This window comes from Equus quagga, chromosome 11 (assembly GCF_021613505.1).
Source record: "Equus quagga isolate Etosha38 chromosome 11, UCLA_HA_Equagga_1.0, whole genome shotgun sequence".
Lineage (NCBI taxonomy): Eukaryota > Metazoa > Chordata > Mammalia > Perissodactyla > Equidae > Equus > Equus quagga.
The window spans coordinates 32769344-32791269 of record NC_060277.1 but is presented as its reverse complement, the minus strand read 5'-3'; the positions used below and the strand labels follow the sequence as shown (position 1 = coordinate 32791269).

The window sequence follows — 21926 nt, the reverse complement described above, 5'->3', positions numbered from 1 at the left end:
GAATCTCCGTCAAACCACCTCTGCGAATCTGCATATATATATGCTTATGCATAGAAAAGCTATACAAAGGCACAAAAAATGAATTTAATAGTCACCTTTTTTATTTTGTATTTTGATTAGATGCTAAAGGTCTTTACAACTCTTAATAAATATAAATTAAAATAATTCACTGACCAATTTATATATTGGAAATGTTTGAGGCCTATTGGAAATGCTATTAGAAAAACGTCTGTTGGCTTAAAACCATTTAAATCTTTAAAATCATAATATTTTCTCTATTAAAAAAGACAATGGAGGTAAATTCTTCCATTGCTCTTAAATTATCAAATGATAACATCTGTTTATGACCCATTGTGTCGGGTCCTCAGACGTCAGGGTTCCTCATTGAACCCTGACTGTTGCACCTTGGAGAAATGAGAATGAAGACCTGGGAAACTGTAGCCACGACCCAGCTTTTGATCAAAATGATAAAGAAGCATCCAGTCTCTGTGTGTAGCTGTCCAGAGCTCAGTTACAGAACTAAAATATCTCAGATGTGACCTGTCTCAGTTTGTAGTTCTCACATTGTTTACATGACCTCTCATCCAGATCTGCATTAGATATCAGCTTCTTCCAAAATGGTCTCTTTAAAGATCTAGAACCAAATACATCAGGTGAAAAGTCACGTGTCTTGACAATTGAGATATAAAAACGGAGATCAAGTTGTTAAAAAAGTTGGTCTCCATGACTCTTTTATATAAAGGGATGATTAAAAATCAGTTTCAGACGTCCATGGAGCAAGTAGTGTTATGTATTTCGATAAAGGAGGTGGGTTTACAGATTTTACTCACAAACAAAATAAGAATATTTACCTTTTTTGAGAATACAGGCTTTAAAATTTTTTTCTCTCTTTACTATATTGAAGTGCGTGATTTATACAAGTCAAAAGAGGAGAGGATAGATATAATGAACAACTATGAATTTTAGGGCAAATTCCTTTTTGTACCTTTGAACAAACATATACTGTAACCTAAACAGAATGTGTCTAAGTGTGTGTTTAACATCCTGTAGAATACTATCATTAAAATGTGGATGCTGGTTTCCACAATTCATAGGCATGAGAACAAAGCTAAATATAAAAGAATATGCTTAAACCATCAACTCAATTCTTCCAGACTTTAGTTCTTTCCTTGTGGGGCTGTAGGAGAAACCAAAAAAAAAAAATCTCCAAATTATTGGCTCTCTCCAGTATGATAGGTACAGGTTGCCAAGGCATTGCAGTAAAATAACAGAAACAGACAGACCTGGATTTCAACCCAGCTCTTATGTAGCTGTGCAGTATTAGGCCAGCGCTTAACCTTTCTGAGCCTTAGTAAACCGAGGTAATAGTTACCTTGCAGCTTGTTACATGTAATCTTCCATGTTGCACGTGTTCAATACATGGTAACTATTATGCTAATGGGGGGAGCTGATTATTGAAGGCATTAGATTGGACCCTGTGAAATTGACATTTTTGAAGATAAAAAACGGCCAAATTTCAGATCTCGTTGTGAAGTGGTCCCCTCTTGGGAACCTCAAGGGCATGAGGCCTCAGTGGAGACTGCAAAATCAGATTCCTTGGTGACTTTTCAGTTGATGATCATGGATGGCCATTTTTATCAGTGACTAGTCTATAATATGCTGAAATGACATCCACAAGCACGGAGTTTGAGTGTCTTAGACTATCCCACTCCATCTCAGTATAGATAAGTATTTTGCATTTTACTAAAGTTAACATATTAAACTCGTTGCATGTCAATGGTTATACTTCTGTTCCATGCTACTAAGGATCACAAGTACAAAGAATGGGCACAAGTACATCACTTCACCTGTCCTTTCTAGTAATGCCAATAACATAGGCAAGCCTGTCTAGACTTTTGATGATCCATGTACTCTCCTAGAAGCTTGATTTCAAGGTGTTCTCCATGTTGTTGATTTCCTTCTCAGTCACTCTTTTCTGCACTTGAGGCAGGCGTTTCTGGAAATTTCCACTCAGAAGGATGTAGAGAAAAGGGTTAATGCTGCTGCTGGCATAGCTGAGACAGATGGAGAGGTAATAGCCCACATAGAAAGCCAGTGTGGGCTGCTCCATCTGCAAGTTCACCAGCTGGATCACGTGATAGGGGGCAGCACTCAAGATAAAGACTGCTACCAGCACCAGCACCATCTTTGTCAGCTTCATCACTCTCTGCCTTGGAACACTGGGATTGTAACTACAAAGGAAACAAGAGGGCGACAGAAAGTAAACAACCATAGAAATTATGGGGCCATTATCTCCTATAACCTTTTCATAATGACTATGCTTTGGACTATAAAGCTCATTTTTATTCCTACTTATTCAGGGCATTGTGAAAAGATTCTTTTTCATTCCTGTTAAAAACTTCCCAAAGCTGGAACACTCTGAGAAACAAAATAAGTGATATAGTATTGAATTAAAATCCAAAATATCAAAGAAATATACATGAGTCTATGCTCTTATAGATAAATGATGCATAAAGGGGAAAGAAGAGACATACCTTCTTTACAGAAGAATTCCAAATAAAATATGTAGATACTCCCTTTTCTAGGAGACGAATCTTAATTCCCACCCGCCCCTTGCCCCCTTGAAGGTGGGCTATGCTTAGGGACTTGCTTCCAAAGAATAGTGTAGAGAAAGGGATAAACAGTAACTTTACAGTGGAGAAACCTGCCAAAGACTACCGTAACCAAGTGATCATGGTTAACATCAGCAGAGATGTCATGTAGTTATCATGTGCCTCCTGATATGTTGTGATGAGAAGAGCTGATTTTTTCCAAAAACACATAACCGCAGTCTAATTCTGATACCAAACCCAGATCAGACAAACCCAGATCGGGGCGACATTCTACAGGATACCTGACCAGGACTCCTCAAGACTATCAAGGACATGAAAAACAAGGAAAGACTGAGAAACTGTCACAGACCAGAGGAGACTGGGGAGACATGACAACTAAATGCAATGTGGTGCTCTGGATTGAATTCTGGGACAGACGGAGTATTTTAATGGAACAACTGAAGTCTAGTAAAAGGGTAGAGTTTACTTCATAATAATGTACCAATGCCCTTTTCTTTGTTTTGGTAAATACATCATAGTAAGGTAAGATGTTAATGGGAAAACTGGGTAAGGAGTATATGGAGGCTCTCTGTACTATTTATGCAGCTTTTCTGCAAATTTAAAATTATTATAAAATAAAAAATATTTTAAAATCCCCCAATTTTAGCATGTTATGTCATATCTAGACATTTAATAGAAATTTCCCTGGGACATGGTTGAAGCAGATGAGCGAGCCTGGGGAATGATAGGAAAAAAAGTACAGCAGCTGAAAATCATTCTAAGATAATGATTCCTCCACAGTTTATCAGAGTAGGCACCATAATTCCTCTAACTTCTTGTATTTTGAGGGACAGCTGGACAGTACGAGTTTTGTTTCATATGCTCTTAGTATTTCTGAGGGAAGTGTTGGGAGCAAAGTGATCTGATTTGGAGAACTGTTTTAAAAGGGCTCAAGCACCCTCTCCAGCTGTCGGTGTCTTGATATTCCATATAATTCCATTTCAACTTTCTCACCAACTCAGCTCCCTGTGATACATTTAGAAGCGTATTTTTTTCTAGAACTGTGGCTGCTTCCCTTTCCCATTCAAAATAGACCACCCTTTAAGAATGTAATATTTCCAAAGAATTTCAAGAAGCTAAGTGAGAAAAAATGTCATGGGCCGAGAGACCACCTAAACCTTTGGTACCAGGGTAGCCACAAACTTTGACTAATGATGGTTAAATTGTTCACACATTCTTTTTTTTAAAAATCTTCACAGTGTTATGTATGGTGTGTGGTGAAACCAAGCAATTATGTCTTTCCAAAAGAAATACAATAATCTATTGTAAAGACAAATTTTAATAAACATTTTTTAACCCAACATGTTATATTATCACTGACTTACTCATTTGAACAACTTCGTAATACAACTTCAAGTAAAAAATAATTTAGATTTATTTATTCAGTTTTAGAGACAAGTTTAAGGGTCTTTCCTAAGTTTACTGTCTTTAGGTAAGTCTTTGTTTTAATTAGTTCTAATTAACTTGTCCTAAAGTATTCAAATATTAATGAGATCCTGCTCCTCTAAATTAAAAAAAATTAAAACACAAAAATTAAAAGGTCATACACAACACCTGGGATATTTACAAATGTGCATAGCTGTGCAAAATGTATAAATAAAATATTTAAATAAGATTGTTATTGTTGATGACAAATATAAAATTCTTCTGCAAATAGAATCTTGAGTTCTGTTTATATTTTTGATGATGAAACAATTACATCACTGACTTCAACATTTATCACTGAAGATCCTCAAATAGCTGCTTCAGAACATGTCTTATTTTCAGAAACCGCCTTATACAGACATTACTGCCCATATATCTAAGTGTGGGATGTTTCAAGTTATTGTTGCTTCATTTTCTATTGTAGACGTCTTAGGATCTCTGAATTGTTCTTTTTAACAAACAAAGCAAAAGAAAACACTTACCATCTGGCATCCTTATTCTGCTGATACATCTCCCAAGTATAGCATAAAATTAAAATGTAGCACACCAAAATCAAGGGCAAAGGGAAAAAAAAAGTTGTTATCGTCAAATAAAGTGTATACCTGCAAATGGAGAGAGAAGACACGACTGTTGCGTTCACATTGCTAGAAACTGGCTTTTACAGTTAATGAGTGATGCTTTTCTGATTTTTCAGAGCCCAGGATAAAAGTACTTGGAAAAAGTTAAGGATCTTTGGGTGCTGTCACTGGGGAAGTCCTGCTCTTCGTGGGTTCACTGACGAGGATGCTTGTCGCTTCTCTAGCCAAGCCCAACACTGCTGAGTACTCAACAGGTGAGGATACTTATTATTATCACTATCTTTAGTGTTATAAACAACAACAGGCAACAGCAGGTAACATTTATTATCTAGCAGGCACCGTTCTCAGTGCTTTACATATTTTAACCCATTGAATCTCAGCAGTCTCATGAGTACAATGCCATTAGCATCCTTACGTTACAGAAGAAGAAACTAAGGCACAGAGGGGTTAAGTGGCTTCCCCAAGGTTGTCCAGCTAGTAAGTGGCAGAGATGAGATTTGAACTCAGACAGACAGTCGAGCTGCACAGCCCACACTTGTAACCAAGACTCCAGACAGCCTGTCAAAGGGCCTGTTGTAAAATCAGCCAGTCTTTTCCTCAGTGCTCCTCCGGGGGGATTTCTCAGGTGAGCCAACTCCATTTCTGCACAGATGCCAGGTGTCCTCCTTCCTGGCAGAACCCCGGCATCAGTGAAAGAAGTCAGCCCAGACTTCGTGGGTATGGACAGAGCGGCAGAGAGAGAGCATCTGGCACGAGAGCGACCCCGAACGCAGCACAGTAGTTCCAGTCCCAGTTTACAGTAAGGACTTAATTCTAGGAAGAACAGCAGAGGCCAAAACCTCAGAATATCGCTTATGATAAGCAACCAAAACCAGCGGAAGCAGCTATCAGTGCAAAATACTTAATCTTTGTTTCTTTGACCCAGGCCAAAGTCATACAGTCCTATAGTGAGCCTCAGGTTGTGTTCTTTTAGACAGGTTGGGGCCCTATCAGTCTCCCAGCCTCCAGTGATTAAGTACCATTTCACCTTTAAATTGGCTGATGGCTTTTGTCTGTAAGTGCAGCCAGTGCTGGTGGGAGGAGTAAGAAATAAACAATCAATCCTATTGATGTTGCACTCCTCTGGAGAGTTTTGTTACTCGATTCGTGGCCTTGCAGGGCCTCTGCCTCCATCCCTCTTGGGTTGTGTCTATATAATGCAGAAATGACTCATCTAATTGACAAGTGGTAGACAGGAAAAAGGAATGTGCCAGATCGACTTGCCGTAACGTATGCAAAAATCACCTAGCACAGTACCTGGCCCTTAGTAGGTGATCAAAAAATTTTAGTCATAGACTCCAATGCTATGTTAAAAATCTCAGAAAATTTTTGACTTAATTTTTCAAGTTAAAATGTAAGGAGTGCCTGTGTTGGTTGCTGTATTAGTTTCTAGGGCTGCTGTAACCAATTACCACAAACTGGGGGGCTTCAAACAACAGAAATGTATTGTCTCACGGTTCTGGAAGCCAGAAGCTGAAATCAAGGTGTTGGCAGAGTTGGTTCCTTTTGGGAGTTTTGAGGGAGAATGTGCTCCACACCTCTCTCCTAGCCACTGGTGATTTCTAGCAATCCTTGGTGTTCCTTGGTTTGTGGACACATCACTCCAATCTCTGTCTTCACATGCCTTCTCCTCTCTTTGTCTCTTCAAATCTCCTTCTCCTCATCAGGAGCCAATCATTGGATTTAGGGCCTACCCTAATCTAGTATGACCTCAACATAATTTGATTATATCTGCAAAGACCCTATTTCTCCATAAGGTCACATTCACAGGTACCAAGTGTTAGGTTAACATATCTTCTAGGGGACACAATTCAACCAAACTCCAGTTGCATATGGATAAGGTTGGAGTCTGGGGAACTCCTAGACCCTTTTGGAAATTCTGCCCCTCCTGTGTCTGGCTGCCACGGATCTTTAAAATACATATTTAAATATATTTGTGTCCACTGGGGTTACATGATTAAACTCAAAATCCTTCTCTAAAGGTGACCCTCTCCTTAAAATCAAACTATCAACTTGATTGTGGAAAGCAGAAAACTAAGCAGGGAGCCTGGCCCGAAGAGGATCCCCGAGGACACTCTGCACAGCTGCTCATGTGTTGACAAGGAGGATGAAGCACTTCACAACTTAATTCAACTCTATTTTTCTTAAGTTTTAAGAACCTACCAGAGTACATCGTCAGGGGATGTTAAATCAAAAGCACAACTCTCGACGCCGTCTTTAAATTTGATGACCTTCGAGTAGACCCAGACAGGCAACGCCAGAATAAAGGAAGCTGCCCAAAGGCCCAAATTGATGCGGATGGTCTTGCACCTCGTTCTCCAACTTGTCAGTCGAAATGGTTGGACGAGAGCCAAGTACCTGCAAAGCCAGTTAAGAAGGATTTGGGAACAATCAATAAAAGCACTGAGCTCCGAGGATGAAAGGTTCATGACAAGAGTAAATTATTAGTATTATTATCCTCCCTGAAGCACACCTCTATCAGGGTAAAAGAAAGTTCTATTTTTTAAGAGCTAGCTGGTACCTGTAGAGAAAACAACTCTTGACCTTGCAGGTCTGAATAAACCACTCACTGAAATAGCTGTCACTCCATGAACACACTGATAATGGCACAATTCTGGTAGGCAGACTCATTCTTTACAAAGGCACTTCCCTTGTAGATGAGGCTCTGGAAAACCTGGTCTCTGAACAGGGATTTCCTCCAGGAGGAAGAGGCCCTCCGTAAGTCCCAGTAGGATTTACTGACGTGGAGGCAGGAAGGAGGAAAGTGCACTGGCTGGTAGGAGAATCCCCCAGAAGGATGAGGTGGAGGCCCATGGGACAGACATTTCGCTCAGATGCCTTTGCTGGAGGGTCCCCGGGCTCTTGGAGTTTCAGTTCTCAGAATCACAGTAAAGATAGACAAACATGATTCTTACAGACAATGCAAAGTCCTTGGGGAACTTAGGCTGGAGGCCGGAGGGGGGAAATGGGCTAATTTCATGGGGAAGAGTTTTTCTTTTTTCACGTCTTTTTTTCCATTTTAGATCCCGAAAAAAAAAAAAAGGATAATCATTAATCAAACTTGAAATCCGGACATACCAAATATATTTTGTCCTCTGGCAAATCCAAGAAGAATTTTTCAGAGCCAACTGAAAGCTAAAGCATGAAAAAGAGAGCTCAAATTTAGAGGGAAGGGTATTTGAGAAAACATTTTTGCCAGGGGTGGGGGTGGTGGAAGGTGGTATTTGTAGAAATTAAATAAATGTAAAATATGGCTTTGATGGTCATTTCATTTTCTCCAAGCCTTTGTAGAGCTACTTAATGAAGATTTACAAAAATGAAAAACTCCCTGTCCTCTTTCAGTTTTGCTCAAGAGGCAGGATGTTTTGCCATCAGCTAAGGGACCCCTCAGCTTGTAGGGAGAGATGGTGGCCCAGGGTGCCTCAGCGCCCCTCCTTCTGCACATGCACCTGCATTACCTGCTCTAAGGAGAGAAGGCCCCCTGCCCTCCCTGCTGGTGAAGGGGATGAGGTAGTGATTGTACAGCAGGCCAGGCATCATCTGTCTGGGAATAAAGGATGATGAGTAATAGCATTGATCCATTAGGGAATTTTCTCTGATCATATTCTCCCCAGCTAAAATCCCTTCAATGGCTTTCCAACATCTTTCAGGTAAAACTTAAACTTTTATCATGACCCACAAGGTCTTTCTCCACCTGGCCCTGCCTGCAACTTGGGCCGAAGCATGTGCCAGTCTCTCTGGCCTTCCTTCAAGTTCTTTCCCCTTTCAGGGCCAGGCACATGCTATTCTACCTGCCTGGCAGGATCTGTCTCTGCTTCCTCCTGCTCTTCCTTCAAGTCCCCATTTAACTGTCTCCCTCTCTGTGAAGCCTCCCCTGACCACTTGCTCTATACAAGGGCCCATGCCTAAATGTGGGTCATTGGGGAACTCTACTTTTCCTTCTTAGTATGTATCACTGTGTGGAAATGCACATTTACCCATGTGACTCTTCACTAAATGTCTGTCTACGCCTCTGGAATGGAAGCCTCATGAGGGCAGGAGCCTTTCTTATGAGTTTAATGCTACTGTATCTCCTGTGTCTGGCACAGTCCCTGGCCTATGGTCCATGCTCAATAAATATTTGTTGAATGAATGAATTGAATGAATGAATGAATAGGGAGTTTTGGATCCTACTTTCTGACTTTTGATGTTGTAGAGAATTTATTTACAAAAGTAACCACTAATAAAAGTCTTAGGTAGCTTTCATCTGGAGGCAAAAATTTTTAATATTTTGGAATTTTACAAATTACTTTTGTATTGTTTTGGAGGTCAGAACTCACAATATTCTACACACTTGCAGTTATTTATTAATCCGAGAAAGGAAAATGAAAGAGTTATGGGAAACACTTGAAATTTATGATCCATTAAATTGACAATTAAAATGACTTAAATGTATAAAGAATAAGGCATACTTATGGCACTAACATTTGGTTATGGACTTACACAGAAAACTCCATTTCTGTTTTACAAAATGGCAGATTTGGTTGAATTTTTACGAATTGCCAGGGAGGAAAAGTTTCACTTTTATAGAATCTTCATGTTTCTGGCCACGTGATCCTCTAGAGTGAGGACAGGGAGAAGCAAAGGTCCTGAGTGTCCTAAGTAAAAGCTTAGCCTACTGCGTCCATCAGATTAAAACAAACAGACGCTATTCAGATGTACAAGACACACACGCACTCACACATACACTCAGAAAAAACCTGTGATCGTCAGAAAATATATACAGTTGGTCTGTTCCAAGGCAGACAATGTCCATCCCCTTATTTACAGTGAGAAGTTTACAGAAGAGGTACAATTTCCCCTCTTTAAAAAAAAGCCAATACTCTCCTGCTTTCAGGGTACAGGATATGGGGAAGCTTTTATTATGTCTGAGAATGGGATTGTGATTTTTGGTAAAGCCTGTACTTTGGGTTGCTTTTCTGCAGTGGACCTGCACTGTGCAGGGCCCTCCCCCAGTGTTGGAACCCTGGCAAGCTCACCAGCCTTTACTCAAGACACGGTCTGCGTTGGCTGGCATCAGCGGAACTAACCAGACCTGCACAGTGCAATGGTTAAAAAATGTGATGTTAATTATAAACTGAAAAGCACACTCTATGTTTCGAGAATTCTTTTGCAGGAAAGCAGCAGGATATAAAAAATGCATTAAACATATGCATCATTATTCATGTCTGAATAGTAATAGTCCAGTGAGTGATTTATATGAACCTTGCTATTCCTTTGTTTATTCATCTGAAGAATCACTCATCACTTCCCCACCCCAAAGGCCACTAGGAAGAGTAAAAGAGGCAGAGCTCAGGAAGAAGTCCGGGGTGGACCTGGGGAAATTTAACACAGCCCTCGAGACTAACATTCATTCATTCATTCATCAATATTTTTTGAGCACCCTTGTGCCAGGCGCTGTTACACAGACACTTGGGATGTATTGGTGATCAAAGACCCTGGCTTTGTGTAATTTACGTTTGAAGGATAGAGGAACCTAGAAAATAAACAACACACACATCCACACACAAAGTTAATTAAACTATGTAATATATATGAAGCAAGGGAGAAAGAAAAAGATTAGAGCAAGGGAGACCAAGTGTGCCGCGTTGGGGTGGGACGAGGGAGGTGAGTGGAGATTTGAAGTGAGTTGTTCTCTGAGACAGCATATTACTGTTGTGCATATTACTACTGTCTTTAGGGCTTGTTTCTGTTTGGGGAATGCTGCCACAACTGGTGTGGAGGTCCTGGTGTCTGGCTGATGCAGGGCACATACCGGCTTGCATGCTTCTTAAAGAGGCCAGACGGTGAGGTAGTTGCCAGCTACCTGCCATCTCTAGAGTTGGACAGCCTGGGTCTGAACTGGGGTCCACCACTCACTGGTTCATAAGTACTCATCCTCACCCTCACCTCCTCGAATAACATTGGCTTACATGGTTGGTGAATATGGCTATGGCACATTCCAGGACAGAGTCTAATAAATTTCTAATGATGTAAAATGGCAGCATTTGCACTAACCAATCACAACGATGTGTGTAAAAGATGGTCTTCCTAGTACTGGGACATCTCTTCCTACCTGTAGAGGAGCCCATATCTACTCCATTGATTCCTAGAGCTGCTGGGTAATAATAAGAGTGTGTGAGACAGTGAACATACGAGAAGCAGCCCTGGACAGGGTGTGAGGAGACCTACTTCACTTCTCAGCTCTGCTACTGGCTCTCTATGTGACTTCAGCAAATTCTCTCACCTCTCGGGGTTTCAGCTTCCTTATTGCAAGAATGACAGGGGGCATTCATTCTCGTCCCAATATCTCAAGATTTTATGATCTTTTTTTCATGCAAATACAACTGAAGTCAAAAAGAATGATTAGAAAAAAGGAGAATTTAGTGTTTTAAGTTTTCCATTAAATAAAATAGACCTCTGTGAAGGTTGGAAAAATATTAAGTAATCAGTCCTACAATGAAACAAGCAAAGGAAGAAGAGATTTGCTATTACAAACCAATACTGATGTTGCTTAAATTGGGGTGACCTTGGGTAACCTCTGAATTATGTTAGGATATTTCATCGTCTCTTCACTTACCTGTCCACACTCATTACAGTCATGATGGCACTGCAGGCAAACTGGTTGCAGGTGTCCAGTGATGTGATGATTGTGCAGAGAGGCCCCCCAAACACCCATTCTCCTCCTCGGGCCCACTGGTGAATAAGAAAAGGCATTCCAATGATGTGGACCAGATCAGCCACAGCCAGGTTGCAAATATAAATGTCAGGAATTGTTTTTTTCCTGGACCTGAAAGGAATGGAGGGAAACCGAGGATTGACATTGAAAGGACGCACCTTCTTCAATTTATGCCATCTGTTACACATTTTTTTTTATTGAGTTAATGATAGGTTACAATCTTGTGAAATTTCACTTGTACGTTAATGTTTGTCACTCCTGTTGTAGGTGCACCACTTCACCCTTTGTGTTACACATTTTTTTTTTTTTTTTTTTAGATTTTATTTTTTCCTTTTTCTCCCCAAAGCCCCCTGGTACATAGTTGTATATTCTTCGTTGTGGGTTCTTCTAGTTGTGGCACGTGGGACGCTGCCTCAGCGTGGTCTGATGAGCAGTGCCATGTCCGCGCCCAGGATTCGAACCAACGAAACACTGGGCCACCTGCAGCGGAGCGCGCGAACTTAACCACTCGGCCACGGGGCCAGCCCCTGTGTTACACATTTTTAATCGCCACAATTAATTTTGCAAGTTAAAGGAAAACCTACACAAATGCACATTCAAATGCCTAGTCTTGTGTATAATTAAACATTTTGAACAATTTATCTGATAACTAACTGTGGTGTTTTAGAAATATGTCCACAGTTCTTTGATATTGCTTTTAAAAAGTGGAGCCTAATTCCCTCCCTTTGAGTGTGGGTCGAACTTAGCAACCCAGTTTTAATGAAGAGATGTGGTGGAGTTGACAGTGTGATATTCGAAATTCAGATGTAATGGCATGGTGGCGTTTTCTCCTCTCTCTCAGATCACTTTGTCTGGGGGGAGCCAGCTGCCATCTTGTGAGGATGCTCAAGCAACACTATGGAGAGAGCCATCTGGAGAGGAACACAACAACATGCCAGGTATGTGAGTGAGCTACCTTTCAGCAGATGCTCCAGCCCCAGCAAAACCTTTAGATAGTCATCTAAAGGCAGATAGCTTGACTGAAACTTTGTGAGATACCCTGAGCCAGAACCAACCAGCTAAGCTGCTCCTGGATTCTTGACCCTCAAAACTATGTAAGGTAATAAATGATTGTTGTTTTAAGCCCCTAAGTTTTGGGGTAATTTCTACATAGCAACAAATTACACCAACTCTAAGCTCACTCAGGCAAAAGGCTTAGTCTTTACTTATCCCTAGCATAAAAAACAGCTGAACAGGGAAAATAAATGGTTTTCATTGTGCAATGCATTTTTCCCTACCAAAGCTGTAAGTTCAAATCCTAACTGAGGCCATTGTTTAAAAAATTTCAACCATTACTTTGAAATATTCCAATAAAATCTAACCCAACAGCAAAGACTATTAATTAAGATCCTGAACCCCAGACAGTGTGAAGAAGAAATCTGAGATGAGTAAACTGGGAGAGGGCATTGGGAAGGATCTCTTGTGTCCTGCCAGGGGAAGTGAATTAGATACTATCTAGATGTGGCACTCTCCTTTGTAGGCAAAAGAATTTTCTGAGAGCAGAAACTTAAATTTAAAATTCAGTTGGTGCCCTATCTTCAAGGAGTTGGGACATTCAATAATAAACAGGAATCATCTTTACTGGGAGACGGTATTCATTAATTCAACAAACATTTTATTGAGCACCAATTACACATCAGGCATAATATTGTGTTCTGGTGCCACAGTACTAAACAACCCCAAAACCCTAACATCAAGGAGACATGTATAAATAAACAAGCACATTATAACGTGATGAGAGAAAACTAAAGCAAGCACAAGGAACACATAAAAGGGGCCTCTACCCTCTCCCGTGGGGACAGTCAAGGCAGATTTCTTGGCAGAAGTGGCATCTGAACTGAGGACGAATAGAATTTAAAGAGCACACAAGAATTAGCCATAAGATTATGCCACAATTGCTAGTTCACTCTCCATCCAGGGCTATTGCTCAGTGGTTTGGAAGCTAGTGTGTGTCTTTATAACACATGGGCTTCAGATTCTACAGCCTGTGAACTTTATATCTAAGCTATCAAATTCTTGTGTGAGACATCAGTCTGGGCAAGGATATTTTAGCTAGGCCCTGGCAACACACACCCTGTGGGGAAGTTACTGCCATTGAATCTGTAGGGAGGAAGACAATTTCCTCTACCCACTCTAGGTCCATCTGGCTGGGCTACAAATTAAATTGACATGACACAGAATAATAGGAGAAAATCAAACGAAACTTTATAACATGTAAACATGAGAGACAGTCAGGAAAACTGAGTGACTCACCAAAATGGCAGAGGCTCTCATCTTAAATACCATCTTCAGCTAAAGACAAAGGAGGATGTTGAGGGTAGTGGTTTGGGGCTTCAAAGGGGAGGAAGTCAATTCACATGGAAATGGAAAAGCAAAGGTTTAGTAGACAGAACTTTGATAAGGATGGGCTTAGCAAGGACCCTCACAGTTTACCAATACCCAGAGTTATCTATGGTGATGGCCTGTCCTGGGGATGGGCCTTTTACCTTAAATTCTTTTAGAAAGTTAGGGGGAAGGTCAAAGTTTCTTTAAGTCTTTCGTTCTTAAAAATAATTGAGCCAAAGAGATATATTTTGAGGTGGCCAATTCTGATCCCCCACTAATCCTTACTCAGCCACCACACTGTGGGCATTGTTGATGCCACTGATAAAGCAAGTTGGTTCCTTGTCCCCAGAAGGTTGGTGACTCATCTCAGAAAAGACCAAGAGGAGAAGATAATTGAGGAAAAGATCATGTCAACCAAAAGAGCCACCAAGTGACTCCTTGGTCTCTCATCCTCTGTTCTCTCCAGGCCATTGAGAGTGGGAGATGGAGAGGGGACAAGGTTGAAGAACAGCCACTAGAGATCAGATAGAAGGAGTTCCACACTAAAAAAACAAAAACAAAAGCAAAAACACAACAAAAAACCCCCATAAATCTTAGCCTATAAATAGATGTTATTTCCATTTGAATTGGAATATAAACCATAAGTGGTTGCTTAGGTCCTAATTGAAGCCATTAGATTCATGGCCCTGACAGGCACCCATCATTTACCGATAATGAATTATGGTAATTCCATTGTTGAGGACAGTGCAGGCCATTAACTGGCAATTAAAAATAATTAAATAGAAGTTTCCAGATGATATTCGGTATAGCAAAAGAGATTCTGAAGCCAATGATGTATTTATCTGGGCATAAGGTACTCGGGCAATAAAAATAACACAATTTTTATTATTGTTTTCTTTACCGAAAGTGACAGCATAGAAATTAAAAATAATTAAACAGAAATTGTAAAATTGCTAACTATACAACCTCCATTCTTTTATTAGGTCTAATTTATCTCCAGATTTCCTGTTGCTAGACTTCATTAAATTTCTGTCTCTCATAACTCAAACAACTAAAATAAAAAATGTAGATTAGTGGTCATTTCAGCTAACATGTTTTCTATATGGTTAACATAGCCAAATCAAATGCTCACTAATTTGAAGAATGATAAAATAAATATGGTATTCTACAATACCATACAATAAATGATATAGTTGTTACAAATCACAGTTTGCAAGAATATTTAATAAAATGGGAAAAATTCTTAAGTAAAAAAGTCCCAACGATGTATGTGGCATGACCTCAACTTTATTTAAAGGTTTGTTTAAAAATATGCTGGAACTGCAATAAAAAAATAAATTAAAAAAAATGCTGGAATAATATGTTAAGTGATCACAAAGATTACCTATTTGGTAATAGTGGTATGACTGATTTTTACTTTATTCTTTATTTTTTATGTTTAAAAAAATTCTGTTAAAAACATGTTTACTTTATGCAATTGGAAATAACAATATATGCTATAGATTAAATAAACTAACAAAACATATAACACCACACATTCATGAGTCTGCTTTGCTGATCAGCTCACTCTCAAATCCATTTCACACCCTTCACCAGCTTTGTTCCTAGGTCTCCTTGCCAACTGGCTTTTGCTTAGTTTTGGTCCATAGGAAGCACTATTAGAGGGAAATTGGAGGAAAGGAGGAGAGGAGAGGCCAGGGTATTTCCTTCCCATCTCTGCTATTGGCAGTGGCCATATCCCTTCCATGGCTCTACCTTCCTCTTGCAGGAAGGGGAGCATTCCATGTTCCCCGATCCCTCTGTGGCTACAGCTTCCAGCAGGCAGCCCAATCTCTTGGGGTTGTAAAACCACTTCCTTTTCTCCATCCAGCTCAGGGCCAGGACAAGGGTGGTGGTGTTGGGGTGGGGCATGGTGGTAGGATGCTGTAGTAGCTTCCTGCTTTTGTTTCTTTCTGGGTTGTATCACCAGTTTCTGTTTGGCATTTAACTCTAGTTGAATTAAATTCCTATTGCCAGCCAATCCTAATGGATTAATAGTGATTTCATGAAGCAGTGTGTTGAGAAGAATTCTGAGTCCTCACACAGGTACTACAAAAGGACAGACCTGTGTGATTAGAGATGACTGCCAAGGATAGGAGAGTTAGAGTAGAGTGACATATTTGCCAATGCTGCTTTAGATACATAGTGTTATAAAGGGGAAAGAGAACCTAACTGGGAATTCTATTTTATTTCTATGCCGTCATGTGTCCTTGGGCTAGATATTCAACCCCTTTAGATTCCAGAGTTGTCTTGGTGCATTGGACCATAGCAATGAGTGTCTCTCACCAACTTTCCAGTTCATTTGAATAGATGTGGCTGCAAGGTTCAGCAGCTTCTAAAATGTAGGGTATGTGTGCAGAAAGGATATGGGTCAACCTCAGCAAAAGCTTACATGTGACTGACACTCTGGGAATGATAAAGGGCTACGTCAGAGGGAGCCACTAGTTATGATTTAAGCTGGGTGGGAAAAAGGAGGAGTCTTTGTTATAAGCATTTTTCCTCCCTGTCTGTCTTAGCAGCTGGTATTCCACCCTTAGATCATTAGTGTTCCTTTAGGTTAACACACTGTCCCTCTTGCCATCTCTATAAAAATGTAGACACCATTGGGAGAGTTAAAAAGTAAGATGTTTCAGTAATTTATGACTTAGTGTGACTTAGTTGACATGACAGGGAGTTGAGGGCAGGGAATGACAGAAATGAACTTTTTATTTATTGGGAGACAGGGCATCCCTTAAGAGAGTCCCTGCCCACTCAAAGCTGTCTGTCAGTAGACAGGAGAAAGATGTGTCCAGGAGGAAGAGGAGGGGGCTGATGGGGAAAAATGTTGTCTCCTTTATTGAAGTAGTTTCCCAGGGCCCACTGTGGCTGTGGAGAATAGTTGAGTAACGGGGTTGAGTTCATTAGTCTCACTCCAAAGAGGAGAGGGGGAAAATGTGATGTTATAATTTGCCCAATTTTCCTCCCACATTTTCTAATCTGGCTTCCTTTTGACCTGCTATAAATTTAAAGCATGACAGACTAGTAATGATCTGGCCTTACCACTTTATAGTCACCCTCTTAATGCACAAATTGCTTCTCACTTTCTAAAAAAGCCACATAGAATATCTTATTCTGGAAGCTCTATCTTCCTTAAATCTATTTTTTCATACATGTTTCTAGGCTTCTTTTGGCAAAGTTAGAATTTAGTTCTTTGCTAGCTTCCCGGCATCATTAATGATCCTACTGACTTTTAGTTCTATTCATTCTCTTCTGATACAAATATTTATCACAAATGGGAAAGTTACTAAATCTTCTTTAAATGCATCCATTTCTTCTTATTTTTAGTGTAGTCTTAATATTTTAATTGAGCCACCTGTCTGTTAAGAAGGTAACAAACAAAAGATCATGACAAGTCATGATGAATATATTAACATAAATTGCATTAAAATTTTTGGAGGGCAATTTAAAAAAAAGTGTTAGATAAATTCCAAGCCAAAAGAATTAAAATTAATTTTGCTTTCAAATAACTTTTGAAAGATTAATAAATTTTTAGAGAGCAATTTACAGAGAAAAATATTAAAGTCCTAGCAATAAAAATTAAAATTAAGTTGCTTCCAAATGTTTTTTGAAAGACGAAAAGATTCATCTTAAAAGCTCCATTAACATATATCTGCTCACATGTTATCTATAAAATGGTTATGATATAAAGAAATGACAGATTTTTCACAGTTATTGCACATAAATTGGTCAACATGATGGCTCAGCTTTTCTTTTTTTCCAGTTAAATGATTATTTGCTTTATGTTCAGAATCTGTTTCCACAAATTATAGCTCAGTATTGACTTTTGGAAGAGTTCATATTCCACATTTCTTCTTTTTTCCAGCTTTGTCTCTATATAAGTAGATGGGATCAGGACATGGTTTATTGGTGTAATTTGAGGGGAATGAAGAAGTTTCTCTGGCCCCAAATATCTCTTAAACAGCTTGTCACAGGGCCTGAAATCCAACACTGAAGAGTCTTTGTATTTAAAAGTTGTCTGTAAAAATGCAACCATTTCTGAAGGGCTAGCACTTTATAAGGACTCTATTTCTCAACAGTGGAACCAAGGCTCTGTGTGTGTGAGATACACTATACATATCTTCAGGAGAGGACAGCAAAATACTGAGGGGCATGAGGCAAGATGGAAGAAGTGGTCAGTTGCAATCAGCAAACAAGAGTGAGCTAGAAACATTCCTATGCTTTTATTAACTTTTGACTTGGCAGTATTGCCTCCTTGAGGCTCCCTGAGGATATTTAATTACTTCCATTTCCCTTCCTGGAACTTATTATTTGAACCATCTTCCTTCTTTTTTCACTTGACAGTTTTTAATGTATTATTTTTCATATTATTTCATGTGTTTAAATCTTATCTTCTCCACTAGACTACGAACTTTTTAGAGTCAGATGCTACCATATTTCTTTGGCTTTTACATAACTCTTAGGACACTGCTGGGCATGGAATAGGTATTTAGTAATATATATTGAGTTGAACTACTTCCAGCACTTAAAAAAAATTAATTTAAAATGCTTGATATTCACAAATGGCTTTATGGGACTCAATAAAAAATGCGTGAATTCATTAAGAGTAGAATTCCAATGTATCAAATAAGTCTTCAATTATGGACGGTGTAAAAAAACACCATTGATATGCTACCATTAACTTCAGAGATAATGATAATAAAAATTTGAAAATGGGCTGGCTGATGAGAAACCACCTAGAGAAAGCGACCAGTTATGAGCTTTCTCAGGGATGGTGAGTGTCATTCCCATCTCCATCCTAAGGGCTGCTCTTGCTCTTAATTGATCCTAGGAGGATTCTTCCATCCACATGGCAAATCCAACCATCTTTCTAGTTTTGATGATTTCTTTGTTCTCATTAATGTGGAAGAAGTAGCCTGAAATTTGGAATCATGGGATCTGAGTCAAGTGCCAGGACTGTCACTTACTAGCTGTGGGATGCTAGGCAAGTTATTTTCTCTCCTGAGCCTCTTTCCTCAAATGGGTATGATAATGATAGTATTGTTGTTTTGAGGATTAAGTGAGTTTACAACAGTGCTTTTAAGTGTAATACGCTACACAAAAGTTTGTAGTAGCTATATGTTAATATAAGATTGAAAACACCTATTAGGTTGTACTCTAGAATGTGTTTTATAATACATAAATATGAACAAAAATTCTTTTAAATGGTGGTTATAAGTATGCTCAGGGACCAGGACAGAAAAGTTTAACTTCTTTCATTGATTAAAACAAGTAAAACTTAAATGTAAAAATAAATTAGGATAGCAAAGACACAAAGTAATGATGGGGCACATGTGCCCTAACTCTATATCCATTTTGTCAACCCCATAGAAAACAAGCAGTCCGTTCTTATTCTCCAGGTTAAAGCTTATGCTCTAGGTTGGAGAAGAAGGAGAAAATTACCTGAATGAGGTGACAGAGGTGAAGCAAAGGCAGGAGGTACTAGGGAGCAGCTGTCCCTCGGTTTGGCCTACATGGGGGTGGTTTGTATCGAAGGGAACAGCCCATCATTTACGACACCCTGAATCTTTGGGTGATCAAGTAATCTCTCTCTCTTGCCCAAGTGAGTAAAAAAAAGTCTCTTTCACCAGCCAAACCAGGTCAACTTCTTAGGATATCTCTTATTGCCGGAAAATAAGATGGTTGTATTATAGTTTCAATCCTGCCTGGGCTCTACCTCCAGAGATTCTGAGTTGATTGGTCTGGGGTGAAACCGTGTACTAGGAGTTTTAAAAGCTCCCCAAGTGATTCTAATATATGCCCAAGGTTGAGAATCACTGTTCTAAAAATTCACTAACCCAGCAGTAAGCATTGGTCGAGGTCTTTTCATTTTGAGACCTGTAAATGATGAAAATATTGTAGAATTTCCTTTAATTATCTTAAGCAAATATTTCCAAAACCTGATTTAATCAATAAAAATCCTACTGGAGGGAAAGGATTCACTTAGGGAACATAGGGTGTCCCTAAATTATGGAAAAGAATAAGAAGCCCTTACCTTATTATAGTGAATACAATGAGGATGTTGCCAACCAGCCCCGTGGAACAGATAATCCCAATCATGGAAGGGAGGATGACTGTATCCACAACGCTGAGGGCTTGATAAGCAAACTCTTTATGCCAGGACTTGTTCAAAAGTTCAGCAGAGGTGTTCCAACAGGATGAGTGGAGTGAATTCATTGTTCATGAACTTCCAGTGGTTAAAGCTGTGAAGGAATAGGAAGTGACTTATTTAATAAATTTTTGAGGCAGTTCCCTCAATAGATTTTCTTTAACTTTAAAAAATATTTATTGGGGGGCTGGCCCTGTGGCCGAGTGGTTAAGTTCGCGCGCTCCGCTGCAGGCGGCCCAGTGTTTCGTTGGTTCGAATCCTGGGCGCGGACATGGCGCTGCTCGTCGGGCCACACTGGGGCAGCGTCCCACATGCCACAACTAGAAGGACCCACAACGAAGAATATTCAACTATGTACCGGGGGGCTTTGGGGAGAAAAAGGAAAAAATAAAATCTTTAAAAAAAAAATATTTATTGGGGTCTTCTTTGCACCAAGAATCCATGCAACATAAGATTCCAGGGTGTGTATGATTACTCCATGTCCATAATGATCTCACAGATTACCAGAGGAAATATGTAAATAGCAAATTACAGAACAGTGTACTATGAAAGTGTGCACATTTTATCACATCCTCTTGTGGTACATGCTTTGAGCATAGCTGATATTGACTCAGTACACACAGGGACTGGTTGTTTACAGCTGGCGCCTGTTCTTACTGGCCTGTGTGTCTAGTCATATTGACTAGTACCCCTGCAATACTCATGTTGTTCATGTATCTTCACTGTTATAAAGTGCATGAGGACGCAAACTGATTATTTAGGAATGGAATGGGATAAGACTTCCCGAGAGGACTCCTGGACCATCTTGAAAGATGAGGAAGAGTTAGCTTAGTAAAGGACAGTGTGGGAAGGAAGAAGTGTTGTACCAGTAGGGGTACCGCAAACAAAGAAGAATCATGGCACAGGAAAAAATGCCTACCAATCAACCTACAAATAAACTCGTAAACAAACAAAACCTAATTGAACTGGAAAATTATTTGCTTCACTAACAATCTTGATAAAAGACGTTTTAAAAATGCTAAGTCTTGTTTCTGGTATGGTAAACTGGGGAAGTCGGATTAACCCTCACAGTGAAAACAATAAAATATGCTGGGCAAAATATATATGTATATGTATGAATATGTGTGTGTGTGTGTATATAGCAATTTAAAAATATTCAAGATCTGAAAAGTTAGTGAGCCCTCCATGGCCAGTTTTTGGATAAGATCCTGTAACTGGGAGGTAAGCACGACATACAAGTACAAAGGCTATCTTTATCTAGAAGGCATTTACTGATGCCACAGCCATTTGAGCTCTGCTCCCATGTCTGTATCATGTCTTAAGGGAAGTCAAGGCCCACAGCCTGCTGAGGGTGGGAAATTTGGCAGGAGAACTCTTCCTCTGAGCTGGAGGCCCAGGGGCTGCAACCTCAGGTATGGATGAACAAGATTCAGATTTTCCTCTCCTACCTCCCCAACCATTGGGAACTGCTGAGTGAGTTGCCTTGGTACCTTTGGAATGGAGAAGAAAATGAGAGGAAAAAATGCAGACTTCTCTGGGAGGTTCTGGCTCCCAGAGTCCCTTCCCTGGGAGGGTCCAGAAGAATCCTCTCAGATTTGTGCCCTGAGCAGGCAAAGCCTAGTTAGGCCAGGGACTTTCAAGGCTTGAACTTAGTCTGAGGTGGTCCGGAACTATGAAGCACCCTAGGTACCAGGCAAATGCAAATACAAATGCAAATCCTTTTTGAAGGGAAAAACAGCTATCCTAAGGCCTCAGGGAATCCTTAAAATACTTTTTGAGGGTAATGAGGTACTGTTGAAGCAGTCAAAGATACCAGCATTGCTTATATACTGCTCAAAATGGATTAAAGATTTAAATGTAAGACCCTGAACTGTAAAACGTAGGGAAAGACATGTTTCTTAGAAGAAAACATTGGGAAAAAGCTCCTTGACATTGGTCTTGATAACAATTTTTTGGATATGACACCAAAAGCTCAGGAACAAAAGCTA

The 21926-nt window shown here is 39.8% G+C and overlaps 1 protein-coding gene across 1 annotated transcript; it reads right to left on the bottom strand.

Moving 5' to 3' along the window:
• Positions 1–1915: 1915 nt before the first annotated feature.
• MCHR2 (melanin concentrating hormone receptor 2) lies at positions 1916–20006 on the bottom strand. Its single transcript, XM_046674501.1, has 5 exons — positions 19825–20006; positions 11292–11501; positions 6857–7051; positions 4559–4678; positions 1916–2231 (listed from the first exon to the last, which is right to left on the bottom strand). The coding sequence occupies exons 1-5, from the start codon at positions 20004–20006 to the stop codon at positions 1916–1918; spliced, it is 1023 nt and encodes a 340-aa protein (XP_046530457.1).
• Positions 20007–21926: the final 1920 nt, after the last annotated feature.